This window comes from Molothrus ater, chromosome 39 (assembly GCF_012460135.2).
Source record: "Molothrus ater isolate BHLD 08-10-18 breed brown headed cowbird chromosome 39, BPBGC_Mater_1.1, whole genome shotgun sequence".
Taxonomy (NCBI): domain Eukaryota; kingdom Metazoa; phylum Chordata; class Aves; order Passeriformes; family Icteridae; genus Molothrus; species Molothrus ater.
In genome coordinates this window covers 293756-316720 of record NC_071666.1, presented here as the reverse complement: position 1 = coordinate 316720, position 22965 = coordinate 293756, and the positions used below count along the sequence as shown (strand labels likewise).

General features: G+C 56.2%; 4 protein-coding genes across 5 annotated transcripts in view; 2 read left to right on the top strand and 2 right to left on the bottom strand.

The window, feature by feature from the left end:
- The first annotated feature begins 141 nt into the window (after window positions 1–141).
- On the top strand, window positions 142–7715 carry VASP (vasodilator stimulated phosphoprotein). The gene is made up of 13 exons (XM_036405452.2): window positions 142–479; window positions 2361–2565; window positions 3046–3214; window positions 4134–4191; window positions 4934–4968; window positions 5082–5314; window positions 6106–6230; window positions 6318–6363; window positions 6453–6495; window positions 6699–6744; window positions 6846–6912; window positions 7136–7193; window positions 7311–7715. The coding sequence occupies exons 1-13, from the start codon at window positions 364–366 to the stop codon at window positions 7346–7348; spliced, it is 1239 nt and encodes a 412-aa protein (XP_036261345.1). The 5' UTR covers window positions 142–363; the 3' UTR covers window positions 7349–7715.
- Window positions 7716–13717: 6002 nt separating this feature from the next.
- Window positions 13718–17214, bottom strand: LOC118700886 (optic atrophy 3 protein homolog). 2 transcript variants are annotated; one of them, XM_036405475.2, is made up of 3 exons: window positions 17068–17214; window positions 14181–14789; window positions 13718–14138 (listed from the first exon to the last, which is right to left on the bottom strand). In XM_036405475.2, exons 1-3 carry the CDS (start codon window positions 17207–17209, stop codon window positions 14029–14031), a joined length of 861 nt encoding a protein of 286 aa, XP_036261368.1. In that variant the 5' UTR covers window positions 17210–17214; the 3' UTR covers window positions 13718–14028. The 2 variants fall into 2 exon arrangements, with proteins under 2 accessions (XP_036261368.1, XP_036261367.1); XM_036405474.2 differs by having other exon boundaries at window positions 13718–14789.
- A 916-nt stretch (window positions 17215–18130) lies between these two features.
- LOC118700861 (gastric inhibitory polypeptide receptor-like) lies at window positions 18131–22619 on the top strand. The gene is made up of 7 exons (XM_054518170.1): window positions 18131–18178; window positions 19018–19105; window positions 19182–19498; window positions 20269–20372; window positions 20843–21011; window positions 22297–22450; window positions 22615–22619. The coding sequence occupies exons 1-7, from the start codon at window positions 18137–18139 to the stop codon at window positions 22617–22619; spliced, it is 879 nt and encodes a 292-aa protein (XP_054374145.1). The 5' UTR covers window positions 18131–18136.
- Window positions 22620–22816: 197 nt separating this feature from the next.
- Window positions 22817–22965, bottom strand: part of SAMD4B (sterile alpha motif domain containing 4B) — a 9058-nt gene continuing 8909 nt past the window's right edge. The window contains 1 exon segment of the mRNA XM_036405439.1: window positions 22817–22846. Within this exon segment, the coding sequence (XP_036261332.1) occupies window positions 22817–22846 (30 nt within the window).

Here is a 22965-nt window from a genome sequence, read left to right as displayed (position 1 = left end):
ACATTGGGAGGGCACTGGGGGGCACTGGGAGTTACTGGGAGGGCACTGGGAGGGCACTGGGAGGGCACTGGGGGGCACTGGGAGTTACTGGGAGTTACTGGGAGGGCACTGGGAGGGCACTGGGAGGGCACTGGGAGTTACTGGGAGGGCACTGGGAGTTACTGGGAGGCCACTGGGAGTTACTGGGAGGGCACTGGGGGGGCACTGGGAGTTACTGGGAGGGCACTGGGAGTTACTGGGGGGGCACTGGACGTTACTGGTCCCGCGAGCCCCCCCGGGGTCATTTCCCGGTCGCCGCCGCCGTTCCCGGGAGGGGCGGGGCCTGGGCCTGGCGGTGGGCGGGGCCAGTCGGTGGGCGGGGCCATGCCCATGGGGGGCGGGGCCTCTCGCCGGGACCGGCGGGTCCGGCCCCCCCCCCTCCCCCCGCCCGCTCCGCCGCCACCGGAAGGGCCCGGACCGGGCACGGCCGCCAGCATGAGGTGAACGGGGCTCGGAACTGGGAGAACTGGGAGGAACTGGGAGCACTGGGGGGGACTGGGAGCGACCGGGAGCGACTGGGGGGCACCGGGCACCGGCGCTGGGGGCACCGGCGGAAGCGTTAACGGGCACCGGGGAGCGGCACCGGGGAACTGGGAGGGGGAACTGGGAGGAACTGGGAGCGCCGGGCATCGGGACTGGGAGGCACTGGGAGCACTGGGAGGGACTGGGAGGGACTGGGAGGCACTGGGAGAGCCGGTAACGGGCAGCGGGCGGTACCGGGGGTGCCGGTAACGGGCGCCGGGGGCAGCGGGCGGCGCCGGTAACGGGTGCTGGGAGAACTGGAAACGGTACTGGGAGCAACTGGGAGAACTGGAACCGGGGGCTGCGGGTACTGGGAGCGCTGGGAAGAGGGACTGGGGTAACTGGGAGCGCCGGGATCCGGAACTGGGAGCGCCGGGGAAACCGGGAAGTGGCACTGGGGGAACTGGGATCCGGAACTGGGAGCACTGGGGGAACTGGGAATACCGGGAATCGATACTGGGAGCACTGGGGGCACTGGGAGTGCTGAGAACTGGGACTGGGGACACTGGGAATCGGTACTGGGAGCACTGGGATGGGTACTGGGAGTAGTGGGAATTGATACTGGGAACTGGGCACTGGGACTGGGAGCACTGGGAGAGCTGGGATCCGGAACTGGGAGCACTGGGAGCGCTGGCAATTGGTACTGGAATGGATACTGGCTTTACTGGGAGCACTGGGAGCACTGGGAATGCCGGGAGCTGGGACTGGGAGCACTGGGATGGCTCTGGGGTAACTGGGATGGATACTGGGGGCACTGGGAGCACTGGGATGGGCACTGGGGTAACTGGGATGGATACTGGGGGCACTGGGAGCACTGGGATGGGCACTGGGGTAACTGGGATGGATACTGGGGGCACTGGGATGGGCACTGGGGTAACTGGGATGGATACTGGGGGCACTGGGAGCACTGGGAGCGGGGGAGGGGCGGCCCCGGGGAGAGGAGGAAGGAAACGGGGGGGGGGGGGGGGAGGAGGGGAGGTTTTGGGGTGTCCGGGGGAAATTTGGGGTGTCCAGGGGGGCCCAGCCCCCAGTTTTGGGTTCCCAGCCCCTTTTTGAGGTCCCAGCCCCATTTTTTGGGGTTCTTTCCCCATTTTTGGGGTCGGAGCCCCTCCGGGTTGGTCCCCACTCCCATTTTTGGGGTTCCCTCCCCCCATTTTTGGGGTTCCCACCTCCATTTTTGGGGTTTCCTCCCCCCTTTTTGGGGTCCCAGCCCCTCGGGGGTGGGATCCCCAATCTTGGGGGTGTCCCAGCTCCATTTTTTGGGTCTCCCTCTCCTCTTTTTGGGGTCCTACCCCTCTCCTTTTTAAGGCTCCAGCCCCAATTTTTTGGGTTCCCACCCCCGCTTTTTGGGGGTTTTCTCCCCGTTTTTGGGGTCGGAGCCCTCAGGGGTGGGATCCCCAATATCGGGGGGTGGTCCCCAATCTCGGGGGGCTGTAATCTCACCTGTCCCCCCCCCCCCCATATTGAGCTGTGCATCACCAGGGCCGTGGTGCTGCTCTATGGGGGGGGGGGTCCCAGCCCCATTTTTTGGGGTTTTCTCCCCGTTTTTGGGGTCGGAGCCCCCCGGGGTGGGATCCCCAATATCAGGGGTGGGATCCCCAATATCGGGGGGCTCTGACCCGGTGTCCCCCCCCCCTCCATTGAGCGGGTGCTGTGCATCACCAAGGCCTCGGTGCTGCTCTATGAGGGGGGGGGGGGTTAACCCCATTTTTTCGGGTTTTCTCCCCGTTTTTGGGATTCCGCCCCCATTTTTGGGGGTCCCCAGTCTCGGGGGGCTCTGACCCGGTGTCCCCCCGCAGCGAGCGGGTGCTGTGCAGCGCCAGGGCCGCGGTGCTGCTCTACGATGAGGCGCAGAAGCTCTGGGTGCCCGCGGGGGGGGTCCCCGGGGCGGGCGGGGCGGGGCCGCCCCCTCCCCAGAACCCCCCCAGCTGTGTCCAGCTGTTCCACCAGCCCGGCTCGCTCGGCTTCCGCCTGGTGGGGCGGCGCCTGGGGCCCGAGCAGCAGGTGGGGGGCGCCGGGGGGGGGAGGGAGTTTGGGGGGCACCTCGGGGGGGGGGTGGGGGGTACCTGGGGGGGGGCGTTGGGAGGGGTTTGGGGGGGGCAGCTGGGGGATATTTGGGGGTGGGCTGGGGGGGTATTTGGGGGTATCTGGGGGGGTTTGGGGGGCACAGGGGGTGGGTTTGGGGGCATTTGCGGGTATTGGGGGGGGGGATTTGGGGGGCACCTGGGGGCACCTGAGGGGGGCTTGGGGGGCACCTGGGGGGGGGGCGTCGGGAGGGGTTTGGGGGCAGCTGGGGAATATTTGGGGGGATGGGGGGGTATTTGGGGGCACCTGGGGTGTATCGGGGGGGGGTTTGGAAGCACCCGGGGTACCTGGGGTGGGTTTGGGGGCATTTGGGGGTATTGGGGGTGGGGGTTTGGGGGGCACCTGGAAGGGGGGGTACCTGAAGGGCTGGGGGGACACCGTGTCCCTCCCCCCCCCCAGGTGGTCCTGAACTGCCCCCTGTCCCGGGGGCTCCGCTACAGCCAGGCCACCCCCCAGTTCCACCAGTGGCGCGAGGGGCGCCGGGTCTGGGGGCTCAGCTTCGCCTCCCCCCCCGAGGCCGCCCAGTTCGCCGCCGCCGTGCTGAGGGCGCTGCAGGCGCTCGAGCAGGGTGAGGATGGGGGGGGCTCGGACACCCCCAGGGCCCCCGCGACACCCCCAGACCCTCCTGAGCCCCCCCATGTCACCCAATGTGCCGAGGGCGCTGCAGGCGCTCGAGATGGGGGGGACGGGGGGGGTCCCCAAATCCCCTGTGACGTCCCCAGACTCCCCCCTGTGTTGCCCCTGAGTCCTGTGTGACCCCAAAATCCACCCCCAGGTCCTCCCCAAAATCAGCCCCCAAAACTCCCCAAAATCAACCCCAGACCCCGCCCCCAAAATCCCCCCAAACCAGCCCCCAAATCCCCCCCAAAATCAACCCCAAAGCCCCCCAAAATCCCCCCAAACCAGCCCCCAAATCCCCCCCAAAATCAACCCCAAAACCCGCCAGAATCAACCCCCAAATTCAGCCACCAGTCCCTCCCAAATCAGTCCCCAAAATCCCCCAAATCCATTACGAAATCCACTCCAAATCCCTTCCAAATCCCCCCCAAATCCAGCCATAAATCCCCTCAGAACCCCCAGGTTTCCCCCCCAAATACATCCCCAGATCCCCCCCAAATCCCACCATAAACCCCCCAAAACCAGCCCCAAATCCCACCCAAACCAACCCCAGATCCACCCCAAATCCATCCCCAAAACCTCCCCAAATCCATCCATAAATCCCCCCAAAATCAACCCAAACCAACCCCCAAACCCCCTCCCAAATTCATCCCCGGACCCCTCCGAATCCCCCCCCCCCAAATTCAGCCATGAAACCCCACAGATTCCCCCCAAACCAACCCCAAAACCCTGCAAAATCAGCCCCCAGATCCCCCGAAATCCCCCCCAAACCCTCCCAAATCAACCCCCAAAATCCATCCCCAAATCCACCCAAAATCCCCCCCAAAAATCCCCAAATCCCCCCTCGACCCCCCCAATGTCCCCCCCAGGGACCCCCCTGGCCTGGCCGGACCCCGATGGCTCCGCCCTCCCTGAGCAGCCCGACAGGTGAGGGGGGAACCCCAAATTCGAGAGCTGGGAACCCCAAATGTTTGGGTTATGGGAAGCCCAAATTTTTGGGGGAACAACAAAATTTTAAGGCGGAGAACCCCAATTTTATTTTGGGAGGAAAACCCAAATTTTTCAGGGGGAAAGCCCAAATAGTAAGGGGGGGGTGGGAACCACAAATTTTTGTGGGGTGGGAACCCAGATTTTGGGGGCGGGAACCCCAAATTTTAAGGGCGGGGAACCTCAAATATTTGGAGGGCGTGGGAACCCAAATTTTGAGGGGAAACCCCAAATTTTGGCAAGGAGGAACCCCAAAATGTTTGGGTGGGAACCCAGTTTTTTTGTGGGGGAGGAAACCCCAAAACCCCAAATTTAAAGGGGGAGGCCCCGAATCTTTTGGGGAAGGAACCCAAATTTTGTGGGAGGAACCCCAAAGTTTAATGGGGGGGGGATCTCAAATTTCGAGGCTGAAAACTCCAAATTTTTTGGGCGTGAGAAATCCCAAATTTTGTGGTGGGAGGGAACCCCAAATGTCTGGATGGGAACCCAAATTTTTTTTGGGAGAACCCCCGAATTTTGGGGAGGAGGAAACCCCAAATTTGGAGGGGAAAATCCCAAATTTTGGGGGGAAAACTGCAAATTTTTTGGGGAAAATACCAAATTTTGAGAGGGGACCCACAAATTTTTGAGTGGGGGGAACCCCCAAATTTTGGGGGGTGCTGACCCCTCCCCTCCCCCCCAGGCCGGTGATGGACGAGCCCGAGCGCCGCGGGACAGGTGAGGGGGGGAGGGGCCCCAACACTGGCCCCGCCCCCAATTTCCATGACCCCGCCCCCTCTCCTTTAACCCCGCCCCCTCCCCCAAATTTTTTCATTTCTTTTCTCCCCCAGGACCCCCGGCCGCCCCTCCCCCCCCGCCCCCCGGCCCTCCCCCCCCCCCGGGGCCCCCTCCCCCCCCCGGGCCCCCTCCCCCACCCTCGGGGGTCCCCCCGGCCCCGCCCCTACCGGGGGTGGGGGGAGGGGCGGGCTCGGAGGGTGGGGGAGGGGCCGGGGGAGGGGTCCCCGGGGGGGTCTCGGGGTTCGCGGCCGCCATCGCGGGGGCCAAGCTCAGGAAAGTGGGGAAGGTGAGTGATCAATTAATTCATTAATTAACTGATAATTAGCTCATTAATTGAATATTTATTAAATGATAGTTTATAAATTTAATTAATTAATTAATTAATTATTAATTACATTTAATAATAAGGAGCGTCGTTGGGGTGGGGTACCTCAAGGTGAGTGTAGGGGGGGAATAATTAATTAACTAATTAATTAATTGGTTGAAATGTTTTTAAAATATTTTTTTAAAAAATTAATTAAATTGATTACATTAATTAAATAAACACAGAGGGGTGGGGTCCCTCAAGGTCACTGTGGGGGGGATAATGACTTAATAATAATTAATTAATTAAGTTATTTGGTTATTTGGTTAAAGAAGCATTTATTAAATAATAATATCTTAAAAATTAAAATAAATTAATAAATTAATTTAATAAACAGCATGGGCGGGGTTCCTCAAGGTGAGTGTGGAGGGATTATTAATTAATTAATAATGTGGGGTTGGAATTAATTGGGGTGGGTCGGTCCTACAAGGTGAGCGTGGGAGGGGGAATTAATTAATTAACAGGGTGGGGAGGTAATTGATTAATTATTAAGAGGGTGGGGGTTAATGAATGGGGGTAAATATTACTAATTATCTAATTAAGAGGATAGGGGTTAATGAAGAGGGTAATTAATTAATTAATTAATTGACTAATTTACAGCGTGGGGAGGGGTAATGAATGGGGAGGCGGTCCCTCAAGGTGAACGGGTTAATTATTGATTCATTAATTAATCAACCGCCTACCCCTTCCCCCCCCCCACCCCGCCCCTCCAGGACGAGCCCCCGAGCGGGGGCGGGGCCGGGGCTGGGGCCGCCCCTCCCCCTCCCCAAAAATCGGAGCTGCCCCCCCGTGGCGGGGGGGGGCTGATGGAGGAGATGAGCGCCATGCTGGCCCGCAGGTGAGGGGGGGGCGAGGGCTCCCCAATATTGAGGAGGGGTCCCCAAAAATCCCCACGCTGACCCCTCCCCTGCTCCCCCCCCCACAGGAGAAAAGCCACGGAAGCGCCAAAAAAGGATGATGACGTCACCACCGTCAGTACAAACCCGCCCCCCCCTTTTCCTTATTTGGGGAGGGGTCTTTGCCCCCCCCCATCCCATTTTTTGTCCTCCCCCCTCCCCAGGAAGAGGCGGAGCCCGGCGAGAGGAGGGCGGGGCCGGCGCCGGGTGAGCGCGCGGACTCCAACCCCCAGCATGCACCGCGGTGGGGGCGCGCGGCCGGGCACGGTGCAGGCGTGTGGGGCACGCCGGGAGTTGTAGTTCTTAAAGGGACCGCGGCGGATTTTTAATTTTTGGGGAGGGGGCTTTTTTTGGGGGGAGGGTTTAAGGGTCCAACCCCTGCCCCTCACCCCCTTTTTTTAACCCCTCAGAGCCCGTCCGGAAGCCGTGGGAAAAATCCAGCTCCACCTTGCCCAGGTGAGTTTTGGGTTTTTTGGTGGTTTTTTTGGGGGGGGGCGGGGGGAGGTCCCCAAATTAATTAATTTATTTAATTTAATTATCTCCGCCTCCTCCCGCAGGATGAAATCGGCTGTTCCAGCCCCCCCTGAGCCCCACAGTGAGCTGGACCTGGAGCGGTTCAAACTGGTAACGGTTTGGGGGGGGAATCCAGAATTTGGGGAGGGGTCTGGGGGGGTTTTAGGGGGGTCTGGAATTTGGGGAGGGGTCCGGGGGGATTTTGGGGTGTCCCAAACTTGAGGAGGGGTCTGGGGGGGTTCTGGGGGTGTCCCAAAATTCGAGAGCGGTCTGGGGAGGTTTTGGTGTGTCCCAAATTTGGGGAGGGGTCTCTGACGCCCCCACCCCCCCCCAGGAGCTGCTGGAGGAATTTCGGCGGGAGCTGCACAAAATGAAGGAGGAGATCATCCAAGGTGGGGGAGGGGCTCTGGCTGAATTGGGGGAGGGGTCTCGGTGGGAGGAGGGGTCACAATGACCCCCCCTCCACGACCCCTCCCCCAATTTTTTTTTCTTTTCTGCCCCTCCCCCAGTGCTGCTGACGGAGCTGAGGAAGCCAAAAAGGCCCTGACCCCTCCCCCCACCAAGCCACGCCCACAATTTGGGGGGAGGGGAGGGTCGAACCCTTCCCCCTCAACCCCTCCCCCACCCCCCATTCACCCTGGGGGAGGGGTCTCCAAGCCCCTCCCCCCACCCCAGGCTGTGCCTTACCCAAAGGGGGAGGGGTTTCAGGCCCCTCCCCCTCACTAATTAATTATTAATTATTAATTAGTGCCACACTGTGCCCCTTCCCCCCACATCACTGTGGGGGAGGGGGGAAAGGGGAGCCCCTCCCCCCACTTTCCCCCGTCCCCCCACCCCCCACTTTGGGGCGTTTTTTAAGTCAGTTTTGGGTTTTTCACTTTATTTGCACCAATAAACGGTTTTTTTACAGGAAACATTTTAATTAAAATGTAAATTTGTTTCTGGGTTGGGGGGGGCGGAGCTTGAATGGCCACGCCCACATTACTCGGAGGAAGCTCCGCCCACTCCACAGAGCCATCAGCACCAGCCCACCAATCACGGCGCTCCTCCTGAGGCCCAGAGAAACAGGGGGAAACTGAGGCATGGGAAAGGGAAACTGAGGCACAGGGCATGGGGAATGGGGCAGCATCTCCACCCAGTGGTAAACTGAGGCACAGAGAAAAAAAAAAAACCATAAAGGTTAAATTCAAAATAAAAATTAAGTAAAAAATAAAATTAAAAAAATAAAATAAAAAGCTTCAAAAAACGAAAAAAATAAAAATAAAAATGAAATAAAAAATAAAATAAAAAGCTTTAAAAAAGCTTTAAAAAATTAAAAATAAAATTAAAAAATAAAATAATTAAAAATTAATTAAAAAAAAAGTTAAGTGCTGTAAAGTACCGTAAAAGTTCCATAAAAGGTAGTGCTGAAATGCACGACTGTCGTAAAATTATTATTAAAAATAAATAAAAGCTTTAAAATTAGAAAAATTAAAACTAAAAATTAAATTAAAAATAAAATTAAAAAAAAATATTTAAAAATAGAAAAATAAAAAAAATTAAAAATTAAATAAATGCTTTAAAAATAGAAATCATAAAAATAAATTTTAAAAAATTTAAAAAATAAAATAAAAAGCTTTAATAGAAAAGTTAAAAATAAAAATAAAATTGAAAGAACAAAATAAATGCTTAAAAAAAATAAAAATTAAAAATAAATTAAAAAATAAAACTTAAAAAACAATAAATGCTTTAAATATAGAAAAATAAAAAGAAGGCTTTAAAAATAAAATAAAATCTAAAAAAATTTTAAAAATAAAATAAATGCTTTAAAAATAAAAAAATTAAAAATAAAAATTAAATTAAAAATAAAAAGTAAATTAAAAATATAAATAAAAATATAAATGCTTTAAAAATAGAAAAAATGAAAATAAATAAAAAATAATATTAAGAAAATAAAAGAAATGCTTTAAAAATGGAAAAAATTAAAATAGGAATTGAATAAAAAATAAAATCAAAAAACCAAAATAAATGTTTTAAAAATACAAAAATTAAAAATAAATAAAAAAATAAAATTAAAAAAACAGAATAAATGCTTTAAAAATAGAAAAATAAAAAATAAAAAATAAAAAATAAAATTTAAAAATATAATAAAAAGCTTTAAAAATAAAAATAAAAAATAAAATAAAAAAATAAAATTAATTCAAAATAATAAAGAACAAAATAAAACCCCTAAAGTGCTGTAAATTACCATAAAAGTTCCAAAAACGTGGTGCCGTAAAGCACGACTGTCGTAAAACTGCCGTAAAGCGCGACTGTCGCAAAAGGGGCCGTAAAGCGCGACTGTCGTAAAACTGTGGCAAAAGCTGCCGTAAAGCGCGACTGTCGCAAAAGGTGCCGTAAAGCGCGACTGTCGTAAAAGGTGCCGTAAAGCGCGACTGCCGTAAAGCGCGACTGTCGTAAAAGGTGCCGTAAAGCGCGACTGTCGTAAAAGGTGCCGTAAAGCGCGACTGCCGTAAAGCGCGACTGTCGTGAAAGGGGCCGTAAAGCGCAACTGTCGTAAAACTGTCGTAAAAGGGGCCGTAAAGCGCAACTGTCGTAAAACTGTCGTAAAAGGTGCCGTAAAGCGCGACTGTCGTAAAACTGTCGTAAAAGGTGCCGTAAAGCGCGACTGCCGTAAAGCGCGACTGTCGTAAAAGGTGTCGTAAAGCGCGACTGTCGTAAAACTGTCGTAAAAGGTGCCGTAAAGCGCGACTGTCGTAAAAGGGGCCGTAAAGCGCAACTGTCGTAAAACTGTCGTAAAAGGTGCCGTAAAGCGTAACTGTCGTAAAAGGTGCCGTAAAGCGCGACTGCCGTAAAGCGCGACTGTCGTAAAAGGTGCAGTAAAGCGCGACTGTCGTAAAAGGGGCCGTAAAGCGCAACTGTCGTAAAAGGTGCCGTAAAGCGCGACTGCCGTAAAGCGCGACTGTCGTAAAAGGTGTCGTAAAGCGCGACTGTCGTAAAACTGTCGTAAAAGGTGCCGTAAAGCGCGACTGCCGTAAAGCGCGACTGTCGTAAAAGGTGTCGTAAAGCGCGACTGTCGTAAAACTGTCGTAAAAGGTGCCGTAAAGCGCGACTGCCGTAAAGCGCGACTGTCGTAAAAGGTGCCGTAAAGCGCGACTGTCGTAAAACTGTCGTAAAAGGTGCCGTAAAGCGCAACTGTCGTAAAACTGTCGTAAAAGGTACCGTAAAGCGCGACTGTCGTAAAAGGGGCCGTAAAGCGCAACTGTCGTAAAACTGTCGTAAAAGGTGCCGTAAAGCGCGACTGTCGTAAAAGGTGCCGTAAAGCGCGACTGTCGTAAAAGGTGCCGTAAAGCGCGACTGCCGTAAAGCGCGACTGTCGCAAAACTGTCGTAAAAGGTGCCGTAAAGCGCGACTGTCGTAAAAGGTGCCGTAAAGCGCGACTGTCGTAAAACTGTCGTAAAAGGTGCCGTAAAGCGCGACTGTCGTAAAAGGTGCCGTAAAGCGCAACTGTCGTAAAACTGTCGTAAAAGGTGCCGTAAAGCGCGACTGCCGTAAAGCGCGACTGTCGTAAAACTGCCGTAAAAGGTGCCGTAAAGAGTAACTGTCGTAAAAGGTGCCGTAAAGCGCGACTGTCGTAAAAGGGGCCGTATAGCGCGACTGTCGCAAAAGCTGCCGTAAAGCGCGACTGCCGTAAAACGCGACTGTCGCAAAAGGTGCCGTAAAGCGCGACTGTCGCAAAGCTGCCGTAAAGCGCGACTGTCGCAAAAAGGGGTCGTAAAGCGCGACTGTCGTAAAAGGTGCCGTAAAGCGCGACTGCCTTAAAGTCCGTCTTTACGACAGTGGCGCTTTACGGCAGTTTTACTACAGCGGCGCTTTACGACACTACCTTTTATGGAACTTTTACGGTACTTTACTGCAACTTTACGGAATTTCTTTTGTTTTTTATTAATTTTTAATTAATTTTTTTTTAATTTAATTTTTTTTAGTTTTTATTTTTAATTTTTCTATTTTTAAAGCTTTTTATTTTATTTTTATCTTTTATTTTTATTTTTAATTTTTTTATTTTTACAGATTTTTATTTTTTATTTTAAATTTTCTTTTTTATTTAATTTTTAGTTTTAATTTTTCTATTTTTCAAGCATTTATTTTATTTTTTAAATTTTCTTTTTTATTAATTTTTAGACTTAATTTTTCTATTTTTAAAGCATTTAATTTTTTTATTTTTATTTTTATCTTAATTTTTAGTATTGATTTTTTAATTTTTAAAGCATTTATTTTTTCTTTATATTTAATTTTAATTTTTGATTTATCTATTTTTAAAGCATTTATTTTAATTTTAATTTTATTTTTTATTTAATTTTTAGTTTTCATTTTTTATTTCTAAACTATTTATTTTTTATTTTTTATTTCATTTTTATTTTTTGCTTTTTCTATTTTTAAAGCATTTTTAATTTTTTTAATTTTTTTATTATTTTTTATTTAATTTTTATTTTCGATCTTTCTATTTTTAAAGCTTTTTTTTTATTTTTTAATTTTATTTTTTATTTCTTTTTTTTTTCTTTTTCTATTTTTAAAGCATTTATTTTATTTTTTTAATTTTCCTTTTTATTTAATTTTTAGTTTTCGATCTTTTCTATTTTTAAAGCTTTTTTTTATTTTTTATTTACTTTTTAGCTTTAATTTTTTTTATTTTTAAAGCATTTATTTTATAATTTTATTTTTTATTTATTTTTAGTTTTAATTTTTTTATTTTAAACATTTATTTTATTTAATTTTATTTTTTAATTTTATTTTTTATTTATTTTTAGTTTTGATTTATTTTTAAAGCATTTCTTTTATTTTTTTAATTTTATTTTTAATTTTTTAGTTTTGATTTTTTTATTTTTAAAGCATTTCTTTTATTTTTTTAATTTCAATTTTATTTCATTTTTAGTTTTAATTTTTGTATTTTTAAAGCATTTCTTTTGGTTTTTTAAATTTTTTTTAATTTTTAGTTTTAATTTTTCTGTTTTTAAAGCTTTTTATTTTTTTTATTTTCTTTTTTTTCCCCATTTTTAAAGCATTTATTTATTTTATTTTATTTTATTTTATTTTTAATTTAATTTTTAGTTTTAATTTTTCTAATGTTTTTTCTTAATGATTTCTTAATTAATTCTTAATTTCTTAATGATTTTTTTTATTTTTCTATTTTTAAAGCATTTCTTTTATTTTTTAAATTTTATTTTTTATTTAAGTTTTATTTTTTTGTTTCTATTTTTAAAGCATTTTTTTTTTTTTTAATTTTTAGTTTTAATTTTTCTATTTTTAAAGCTTTTTATTTTTTAAATTTTCTATTTTTTTTTCCCATTTTTAAAGCTTTTTTTAAATTTTTATTTTTAATTTTTCTATTTATAAAAGTTTTTATTTTATTTTACCCCGATTAATAGGTAGAGATGATGTTTGGAGGCCACAGTGTTACAGGTAGGGGTTAAACAGTTTTTTAGGGTCTTTCAGGTGATTTTTCAGGGATTTTTAGGGATATTTTAGGGGTTTTTTTACAGGAGTTTTTTAGGAATTCTCTGGAAATGTTTAGGATACCTTTAGGGCATTTTCAGGGCTTTAAAAATAATTTTTAGGGTGTTTTAATGACTGTTTTACCCGGGCGCCCCAGCCACCCAAGGCACGCCGTGCTGGCGCCGCGGCGCTCCAGCCCAGGCTCCCGTCAGCGCCGCCCGTGGTCGCTTCCCCTCTCCTGCCGCCGCCGCTGCATGGCGGGCCGAGCCGCGCCTTCCCCACCGCACCCTCCCGCTTCAGAGCTGCTGGATGGCGCGGCTCCGCCGCCTCCTGCAGCCACGGACGTCCCGGCGTTCCCTTCCATGGCCGCAGCCGCGGCCCCGTTCCCGTTCCCGCAGCTCCGCCGCCTCCCGCACGCCCCGGCCCGCCCGGCGCCATGATGACTGCCCGCGCCGCCGTAGTGACGGAACCCACGCATGCGCAGTTGCTACAACCCCAGCACCAGCGATATCACTCCGCGCCGACTCATGGAACCACAGCGCTGCTTCCGGGATCAGCCGCACGCATGCGCAGTTCTATCTCCATGGCCCTGCCGCCACCCCCCACTGCATTCGCCGCAGCTTTGGTACAGCCCGGTCCCGGTTCCGAGCCGCTGCGTGCCGCTGTCCGGCCACAGCCGGCATCCCTGTGCCCTGTCACGCCGCTTCCGCCGCCACCGGGTCCGTACACGGGACCACAGCAGGCGAAAACTGCAGCGCCTTGCATGTATCCTTCCGCGCCTCTGCCGCTGCCGGACCTTGAGGAGCGCACGGCCGCATCACCGAGAGATCCCTCCGCGGCGTGTAACCCTTCACCGGGCAACGAGGAGGAGGAGGAGGAGGAGGAGGAGGAGGAGGAGGAGTGAAAATCGAGTGAATTTACCTTTTTTTTTTTTGGAGAGGGGGTCCCCAAATTAATTATTTTCATTATTTTTATTATTTCCCACCCCCCCCCCCAGGATGAAATCGGCCGTTCCAGCCCCCCCCCGAGCCCCAGAATGAGCTGGACCTGGAGCGGCTCAAACTGGAACCGGTGTGGGGGGGTCTGGGATTTGGGGAGGGGTCTGGGAATTTTGGGAGGGGTCTGGGATTTGGGGAGGGGTCTGGAATTTGGGGGGGGTCTGGGATTTTGGGGAGGGGTCTGGGGAAATTTTGGGGCGTTCCAAATTTGGGGAGGGGTCTCTGACGCAAGACAGGGGGAGGGGTTTCAAGCCCCTCCCCTCTCACTAATTAATTATTTTTATTATTAATTATTAATAACTAATAATAAATGATAATTAATAATTATTAATTAGTGCCACACTGTGCTCCTCCCCCCCATCACCGTGGGGGAGGGGGGAAAGGGGAGCCCCTCCCCCACTCTTCCCCCTCCCCCCTCCCCCACTTTGGGGCGTTTTTTAAGTCAGTTTTGGGTTTTTCACTTTATTCGCACCAATAAACATTTTTTTTTTTTACGGGAAAAAATTAAATAAAAATGTAAATTTTTGTGCATTGGGGCGGGGCTTGAGTTACCACGCCCCCGACCCTCAAAGGAAGCCACGCCCATTCCACAGACCAATCAGCACCCGCCCACCAATCACGGCGCTCCTCCTTGTCCGGCCCCGCCCCATCGCCTTTGCCACACCCACTGCAAAATGACCATGTCCAAACTGGCCACGCCCACCCTCTGCATGAGGCCCGCCCCTTAAAGGCACAGAACAGAACACACAGAGCGGCTTTAATGAGGGGGGGCGTGGCCTGTCACAGCAGGGGCGTGGCCTATCACAGTAGGGGCGTGTCCATTCACAGCTTTGGTGGGGGTGTGGCCTGAGCTTCCATGGGCGTGGCCTGAGCTTCCATGGGCGTGTCCAACTCCGTTCTGGGCATGGCCTGAGCTTCCATGGGCGTGGCCTGAGCTTCCATTGGAGTGTCCAACCTCGTTCTGGGCGTGGCCTGAACTTCCATGGGCGTGTCCAGCTCCACCCTGGGCGTGGCCTGAGGTTCCCTGGGCGTGTCCATCCCTTCCCAGGCCATGCCCCGCCCCTCCCTGGGCGTGTCCCTGGTTATGCCCCGCCCCTCCCTGGGTGTGTCCACCCTGGGCGTGTCCCTGGTCATGCCCCGCCCCTCCCTGGGCGTGTCCCTGGTTATGTCCCACCCCTCCCTGGGTGTGTCCCTCTCCACCCTGCTCAAGCCCCGCCCCTCCCTGGTTAAGCCCCGCCCCTCCCCGCCCCCGGAGCGCCTCCAGTTCCCTCCTGAGCTCGTCCAGGTGTTCCCGGAGCTCCTCCAGGGCCCTGTCCAGGTGCTCCTCGCGCCGCCGGCCCTGCCCCGCCTGCCGCAGGTACTCCAGGTAGAGGCAGAGCCCGCCCACGCCGAACACCAGCGCCTCCCCCAGCAGCTCCGCCCCCAGCTCGGCCGCCGCCTCCTCGTTCAGGGGCTTCACCGAGGCCCCCCGGAAGCCCAGGAGCCGCATCTTGGTCCGCATCTCCACCCAGTGGTAAACTGAGGCACGGGAGAGAAACACGGGGGGGAAACTGAGGCACGGGGAATGGGGGAGCATCTCCAGCCAGTGGTAAACTGAGGCACGGGAGAGAAACGGGAATGAGAGGGAAACTGAGGCACGGGAAAGGGAAACTGAGGCACGGGGAATGGGGGAGCATCTCCACCCAGTGGGAAACTGAGGCACGGGAGAGAAACACGGGGGGGAAACTGAGGCACGGGAGAGAAACGGGGGGAAACTGAGGCACGGGGAATGGGGGAGCATCTCCACCCAGTGGTAAACTGAGGCACGGGAGAGAAACACGGGGGGGAAACTGAGGCACGGGAGAGAAAATGGGGGGAAACTGAGGCACGGGGAATGGGGGAGCATCTCCACCCAGTGGTAAACTGAGGCACGGGAGAGAAACACGGGGGGGAAACTGAGGCACGGGAGAGAAAATGGGGGGAAACTGAGGCACGGGGAATGGGGGAGCATCTCCACCCAGTGGTAAACTGAGGCACGGGAGAGAAACGGGAATGAGAGGGAAACTGAGGCATGGGAAAGGGAAACTGAGGCACGGGGAATGGGGGAGCATCTCCACCCAGTGGTAAACTGAGGCACGGGAGAGAAACACGGGGGGGAAACTGAGGCACGGGAGAGAAACGGGAATGAGAGGGAAACTGAGGCACGGGAATGGGGAATGGGGAATGAGGAGGGAAACTGAAGCACGGGAGAGAAAATGGGGGAAACTGAGGCACGGGAGAGAAAACAGGGGGGAAACTGAAGCACGGGGAATGGGGGAGCATCTCCAGCCAGTGGTAAACTGAGGCACGGGAGAGAAACAGGGGGAAACTGAGGCACGGGAATAGGGAATGGGGAGGGACACTGAGGCATGGGAATGGGGAATGAGAGGGAAACTGAGGCACAGGAAAGGGTTTAGCAACGGTAAACTGAGGCAGGGATAAAGAGGGAGCATCTGCACCCAGGGGGAAACTGAGGCACAGAGAAACAGGGGGAAACTGAGGCACGAAAACGGGAATGACAGGGAAACTGAGGCACGAGAAAGGGAAACTGAGGCACAGGAGAGGGGGAGTGGTGGTAAATCCCCCCCAAAATCAACCCCCAAACCCCCCCGAATCAGCCCCCAGATCCCCCCCAAATGCAGATACAAATTGTCCCCAGATCCCCCCAAAATGCTGTTACAGATCCCCCCAAAGTCCAGCCATAAATTCCCCCCAAACCAACCCCCAGATCCCCCCAAAATCAACCCCCAGATCCCCCCAAATCCAGCTAAAATTTCCCCCAAATCCAACCATAAATTCCCCCCAAACCAACCCCCAGATCCCCCCAAAATCAACCCCCAGATCCCCCCAGATCCAATCATAAATCCCCCCCAAATCCAGGCACAAATCCCCCCAAATTCAGCCATAAATTCCCTCCAAATCCAGCTACAAATCCCCCCAAATCCAGCTAAAAATCCCCCCAAATTCAGCCATAAATCCCCCCCAATCCAACCCCAGATCCCTCCGAAATCAACCCCCAGATCCCCCCCAAACAGAGCCACAAATCCCCCCATAAAACAACCAGAAATCCCCCACAAATCCCCCATTAAACAACCAGAAATCCCCCATAAATTCAGCCACAAATCCCCCATTAAACAACCAGAAATCCCCCATAAATTCAGCCACGAGTCCCCCCCAAACCGACCCCCGATCACCCCAAATCAAACCATAAATTCCCCCCCAGAACCCCCCAAAATCCACCCCCAGGCCCCCACAGCGGCGTCCCCCTGGTGTCCCCAAGTGTCCCCAAGTGTCCCCAAAGGGTCCCAGACCGCTCCCACCCCCCAAACCGTGCCCAGAGCGGGGTCCCCCCATGTCCCTCGATGTCCCCAGGTGTGCCCAGGTGTGCCCAGGTGTCCCCAAACCCCCATGACCCCTCCCAGGGGAGGGTCCCAGGCCAATCCCAGCCCCCAGAGCCGAACCGGGACAGGGTCCCCCCATATCCCCAGGTGTCCCCAGGTGTCCCCAAACCCCCTTGACCCCTGTCCTTCCCTCCCAGGGGGGGGTCCCAGGCCAATCCCAGCCCCCAGAGCCGAACCAGGACAGGGTCCCCCCATATCCCCAGGTGTCCCCAGGCCCCCTTGACCCCTGTCCTTCCCTCCCGGGGGGGGGGGTCCCAGGCCAATCCCAGCCCCAACCCGTGCCCGTGTCCGGTTCCCCCCCGGTCCCGCCGGTGTCCCCAGGTGTGTCCCCGGGTGTGTCCCCGGGTGTGTCCCCAGCCCAGGTGCGCCGCACTCACGCTGCGCGGGGGGCAGGCAGATGTAGGTGCGGAAGAAGGGCGACGCGCGCGCCCCCGCCTTGATGCGCGCGGCCAGGGGGCGGCTGAGCTGGCGCGCGCCCAGCGTCAGCAGCTTGGCCAGCGGGAACGCGCCCGCCACCATCCTCCCGTCCCGCGCGCGGAGATGACGTCACGGGAGGGGACGGGGGGGCGGGGAGAGTCGGGACACGCCCACCTTCCTTCCTTCCGTTCCCCCCCCCCCCACCTTTGTCCTGGTTGGCGCCCCCTGGCGGACGAGCGGACCTGGCCTCGGCGGGGACACGCCCCTTTTGTCTTGTAGACACGCCCCTTTTGTCTTGGGGACACGCCCCCTCCCGTTGGGACACGCCCCCTTGTATTAAGGACACGCCCCCTTTGGCCTGGTTGGCGCCCCCTGGCGGAAGAGCGGACCCTGCTTGGATGAGGACACGCCCCCTTGGCTCGCGGACACGCCCCTTTTTTAGTTGGGATACGCCCCCTTGTGTTGGGGATACGCCCCCTTTGTTTTGGGATACGCCCCCCCCTTGTTTTGGGGACACACCCACACGATTTGGGGCTGTCGGGGAACACCTGGGGGACACCTGGGGGACACCTGGTGACACTGAGACCCCCATGGGTGACACTGGGGGACACCAGGGTGACACTGAGACCCCCATGAGTGACATTGAGACCCCCATGAGTGACACTGGGTGGCACCTGGGACCCCTCTGGTGACACTGGGGGACACCTGGGACCCCTCTGGTGACATTGAGGGACACTGGGGGACCCTCCTGGTGACATTAAAACACCCGTGGGGGACACTGGGGGACACTGAGACCCCCATGAGTGACACTGGGGGACACCTGGGACCCCCCTGGTGACACCGGGTGACATCGGGACCCCCCTGGTGGCACCGAGGCCCCTCCCAGGGGCGGTCCCCGCCCCCGCCGGTGCCACCCGGGGGTGACGGAGCCACGCGCGGAGCCGGCGCCGCTGGCACGGGGACATCGAGGGGACGCCGGCGACAACTCCAGAGGCCACCAGGGGCCACCAGAGGCCACCCAGGGCCACCATGGGCCAGCAGGCGGCGACCCCCGGCCCGCCGGGAGCAGAGGTGAGACCCCTGCCACGTCCCCCGGTGTCCCCGCGCTGTCCCCACTGTCCCCACATGTCCCTCCATGTCCCTCCATGTCCCCCTCATTGTCCCTTTGCTGTCCCTCCATGTCCCCCTCATTGTCCCCTCGATGTCCCCGCGCTGTCCCCCCACGCTCTCCCGCTGTCCCCCACTGTACCCCGATGTCCCCACTGTCCCCTCTGATGTCCCTCCCTGCTGATTGATGTCCCCACTGATGTCCCCATTGATGTCCCCTCTGTCCCCTCTGCTGTCCCCAGGAGCGCTCCCCCCCGCTCTGATTGATGTCCCCTCCGTCCCCGCTCCTGTCCCCGCTCTGTCCCCATCGATGTCCCCTCTGTCCCCATCGATGTCCCCTCTGTCCCCTCTGCTGTCCCCAGGAGCGCTCCCCCCCGCTCTGATTGATGTCCCCTCTGTCCCCATTGATGTCCCCTCTGTCCCTGCTCTGTCTCTCACTGTCCCCATCGATGTCCCCTCTGTCCCCTCTGCTGTCCCCTCTGTCCCCGCTGCTGTCCCCTCTGTCCCCTGATGTCCCCACTGTCCCTTCTGCTGTCCCCAGGAGCGCTCCCCCCCGCTCTGATTGATGTCCCCTCTGTCCCTGCTCTGTCCCCATTGATGTCCCCTCTGTCCCCGCTCCTGTCCCCGCTCTGTCCCCATCGCTGTCCCCTCCGTCCCCTCTGCTGTCCCCAGGAGCGCTCCCCCCCGCTCTGATTGATGTCCCCTCTGTCCCCGCTCTGTCCCCATTGATGTCCCCTCTGTCCCCGCTCCTGTCCCCGCTCTGTCCCCATCGCTGTCCCCTCTGTCCCCTCTGCTGTCCCCAGGAGCGCTCCGCCCAGGCCACCGTTGTCGCCTGGCGCCAGTACCGCCAGGCCTGCGAGCTGCACCTGCGCCTGGCCCCGCCCCCGCCAGGTGAGACCCCGCCCACACCTCGGGGACACCTCGGGGACACCTCGGTGACACCTTGGGGACATCCGTGTCCCCTCAGGACCCGTCTGCAACCGCAGCTTCGACCTGTACGCGTGCTGGGGCGACGCTGTCCCCAACAGCACCGCCACTGTCCCCTGCCCCTGGTACCTGCCCTGGTACCACCGAGGTAACGCCGGGCGGGGACAGCGAGGAGGGGACAGCGAGGAGGGGACAGCGAGGAGGGGACACCGAGGTGGTGACAGCCGTGTCGCAGTGCAGGGCGGGGTGGTGGCGCGGCGCTGCGGCCCCGACGGGCGCTGGGTGACCGACGACAGTGGCAGGACCTGGCAGGACAACTCGCAGTGCGAGGACCTGGCGCAGGTGACACCGCTGGAGGTGGGGACAGGGAGGGGACGGGGAGGGGACAGGGGGGGCACAGGGAGGGGATGGGGTGGGGACAATGAGGGGACAGAGAGGGGACAATGAGGGGACAGCCAGGGGACAGCCAGGGGACAGCGAGGGGACAATGAGGGGGCAATGAGGGGACAGAAAGGGGACGGGACAAGGAGGGGACAGAGCGGGGACACGGCGGGGACAGCACGGGCGTCGTGGCGCTGCGGGTGACAGCGGGGTCACAGCGCGGTGACACCGCGGGTGCCACCCCGCGGGGCGGTGCCACGTGCCCGTGTCGCGCTCCGTGTCGCCGGGCGTGTCACAGTGCGTGTGTGTCACACTGTGTGTGTGTCACACTGCGTGTGTGTGTCACACTGCGTGTGTCGCGCTGCGCTCCGTGTGACACCGGGTGGCGCCCGGCGCCGCGCTGTGCTGGCACATTGTCACCCCCCGTGTCGCCCCCGGTGCCACGCTGTGCTGGCACATTGTCACCCCCGTGCCATGCTGTGCTGGCACATGTGTCACCGCTGTGCCCCGTGCCCCGTGTCCCCTATGCCATGGTGTGTCCCCTGCCGTGTCCCCTGTGCCGTGTCCTGTCCCCCTGTCCCTGTGTCCCCATGTCCCCCGCCATGTCCCATGTCCTTTTGTCCCCTGTTGCCCCTGTCCCCGTGTCCCCTGTGCCATGCCATGTCCCGTGTCCCATGTCCTCTGTCCTGTGTCCCCTGTGCCGTGTCCCTCTGTCCCTCTGTCCCCGTGTCCCCGTGTCCCCGCAGCGCCAGGTGTGGCTGCTGGAGCAGTTCCGCCTCCTCTACACCGTGGGCTACTCCCTGTCCCTGGTGTCGCTGCTGCTGGCGCTGCTGCTGCTGCTGCTGCTCAGGTGGGGACGCACCTGGGGACACCTGGGGACACCTGGGGGCACTGTCACACCTGGGGACACTGTCACACTGTCACACTGTCACACCTGGGGACACCTGGGGACACTGTCACACCTGGGGGTTACTCGCTGTCCCTGGTGTCGCTGCTGCTGCTGCTGGCGCTGCTGCTCAGGTGGGGACACACCTGGGCACACCAGCACACCTGGGGAGTGTCCCCCGTGTCACCCAGGGGGTGTCCCTGTGTCCCCCTGTCCCCGTGTCACCCGGGGATGTCACCCATGGGTGTCCCTGTGTCCCCCTGTCCCCATGTCCCCCAGAGATGTCCCCAATGTCCCCAGGCGCCTGCACTGCACGCGGAACCTGATCCACGCCGTGTCCCTGTGTCCCCATGGCAGTGTCCCCATGTCACCCATGGGTGTCCCTGTGTCCCCCTGTCCCCGTGTCACCCATGGGTGTCCCCCTGTGTCCCCAGGCGCCTGCGCTGCACGCGGAACCTGATCCACGCCAACCTCTTCGTGTCCTTCGCGCTCCGCGCCGCCGCCATCCTGACCCGGGACGCGCTGCTGCCACACCAGGGCCACCGCCGGGGCCACCAGCAGGGCCAGCACCCCGGCCACCCCCTGCAGCTGCTGGGAGAGCAGGTGGGGACAGCTGGGGACAGCTGGGGACAGGGGGGGGACACCACAGGGACAGACAGGGGACAGCTGGGGACAGCTGGGGACAGCAAAGGGACAGACAGGGGACAGCTGAGGACAGCTGGGGACACGGGGGGGACACCACAGGGACAGACAGGGGACAGCTGGGGATGGCCAGGGGACACCACAGGGACAGACAGGGGACAGCTGGGGACACGGAGGGGACACCACAGGGACAGACAGGGGACAGCTGGGGACAGCTGGGGACAGCAAAGGGACAGACAGGGGACAGCTGGGGACAGCTGGGGACATGGGGGGACACCACAGGGACAGACAGGGGACAGCTGGGGACAGGGGGGGGACACCACAGGGACAGACAGGGGGACAGCTGGGGACAGCTGGGGACAGCAAAGGGACAGACAGGGGACAGGGGGACACGGGGGGGACACCACAGGGACAGACAGGAGACAGCGTGGGGACAGGGGGACACGGGGGGGACACCACAGGGACAGACAGGGGACAGAGGGGACAGCCAGGGGACAGACAGGGGACAGGGGGACACGGGGAGGACACCACAGGGACAGTCAGGGGGACAGAGGGGACAGCGTGGGGACACTAAAAGGAGGGAGGGGACACCCACAAGACCGGGGGACGGACACCTGTGGGGACAGCCAGGGACGGGCAGGGGACACCTGCGGGGGGGGGCTGTCCCCTCCTGTTGGTGTCCGGGCTGGGGAGGGGACAGCGATGTCCGGGAGGGGACACAGAGGTGGCCGGGAGGGGACACAGAAGGATCGGTGTCGAGCAGGGGACAGAGGGGACAGTGGTGTTGGGGCTGGAGGGGACAGAGGTGGCCGGGAGGGGACAGAGGGGATGCAGTGGTGTCCGGAGGGGACATGGGTGTCAGGAGGGGGCAGAGGGGACACTGGTGGCCGGAGGGGACACAGAGGTGGCCATGAGGGGACAGAGGGGACACGGGTGTGTCCAGAGGGGACAGCAGTGTCAGGAGGGGACAGCGGGGACACAGCAGTGTCAGGAGGGGACAGCGGTGTCAGGAGGGGACAGAGATGTCGGGGAGGGGACAGAGGGGACACGGGTGTGTCCGGAGGGGACACAGGTGTGTCCGGAGGGGACAGAGGGGACACGGGTGTGTCCGGAGGGGACACAGGTGTGTCCGGAGGGGACAGAGGGGACACGGGTGTGTCCGGAGGGGACACAGCGGTGTCAGGAGGGGACAGAGGGGACACGGGTGTGTCAGGAGGGGACACAGGTGTGTCCGGGCGTGGCGCAGGCGGGGCCCGCGTGCCGCGTGGCGCAGAGCCTGGCCCAGTACTGCGTGGGCGCCAACTACGCCTGGGCCACGGCCGAGGGGCTGTTCCTGCTGCGGCTGCTGCTGGCCACACCTGCGCGGAGCCACCTGTGCGCCTTCCTGCTCCTCGGATGGGGTGAGAGTGACACCTGTGTGTCACCTGTGTCACCTGTGTGTCACTGTGTCACCTGTGTGTCACTGTGTTATTGTGTCACCTGTGTTACCTGTGTGTGCCACCTCCTGCTGGCCACACCTGCGCGGAGCCGCCTGCCCGCCTTCCTGCTCCTTGGATGGGGTGAGAGTGACACCTGTGTGTCACCTGTGTGTCACTGTGTCACCTGTGTGTCACTGTGTCACATGTGTCACCTGTGTTACCTGTGTGTGCCACCTCCTGCTGGCCACACCTGCGCGGAGCCGCCTGCCCACCTTCCTGCTCCTCGGATGGGGTGAGACACCTGTCACCTGTGTCACCTGTGTGTCACCTGTGTCACCTGTCACTGTGTCACTGTGCCACCATCACCTCTGTGTGCCACTGCGTTATCGTGTTATCATGTCACCTGTGTCACCTGTGTGTCACCTGTGTCACCTCCTACACCTTTGCGTCCCCCCCGCCCCCTCCCCAGGTGTGTCCTCCCAGGTGTGTCCCCCCCC

Bases quoted from the DNA above. Each gene is read 5' to 3' on its own strand.
- LOC118700886 (XM_036405474.2), bottom strand. From the start codon at position 17,209: ATGGTGGCGGGCGCGTTCCCGCTGGCCAAGCTGCTGACGCTGGGCGCG. The intron at 14,790-17,067 runs GTGAGTGCGGCG...CCCGTGCCTCAG, and splicing joins CTGCCTGCCCCCCGCGCAGC to TTTACCACTGGGTGGAGATG.
- LOC118700861 (XM_054518170.1), top strand. From the start codon at position 18,137: ATGGGCCAGCAGGCGGCGACCCCCGGCCCGCCGGGAGCAGAG. The intron at 20,373-20,842 runs GTGGGGACGCAC...CTGTGTCCCCAG, and splicing joins CTGCTGCTGCTGCTGCTCAG to GCGCCTGCGCTGCACGCGGA. The intron at 21,012-22,296 runs GTGGGGACAGCT...GGCGTGGCGCAG, and splicing joins TGCAGCTGCTGGGAGAGCAG to GCGGGGCCCGCGTGCCGCGT.
- VASP (XM_036405452.2), top strand. From the start codon at position 364: ATGCCCATGGGGGGCGGGGCCTCTCGCCGGGACCGGCGGGTCCGGCCC. The intron at 6,231-6,317 runs GTGAGGGGGGGG...CCCCCCCCACAG, and splicing joins AGCGCCATGCTGGCCCGCAG to GAGAAAAGCCACGGAAGCGC. The intron at 6,745-6,845 runs GTGAGTTTTGGG...CTCCTCCCGCAG, and splicing joins TCCAGCTCCACCTTGCCCAG to GATGAAATCGGCTGTTCCAG.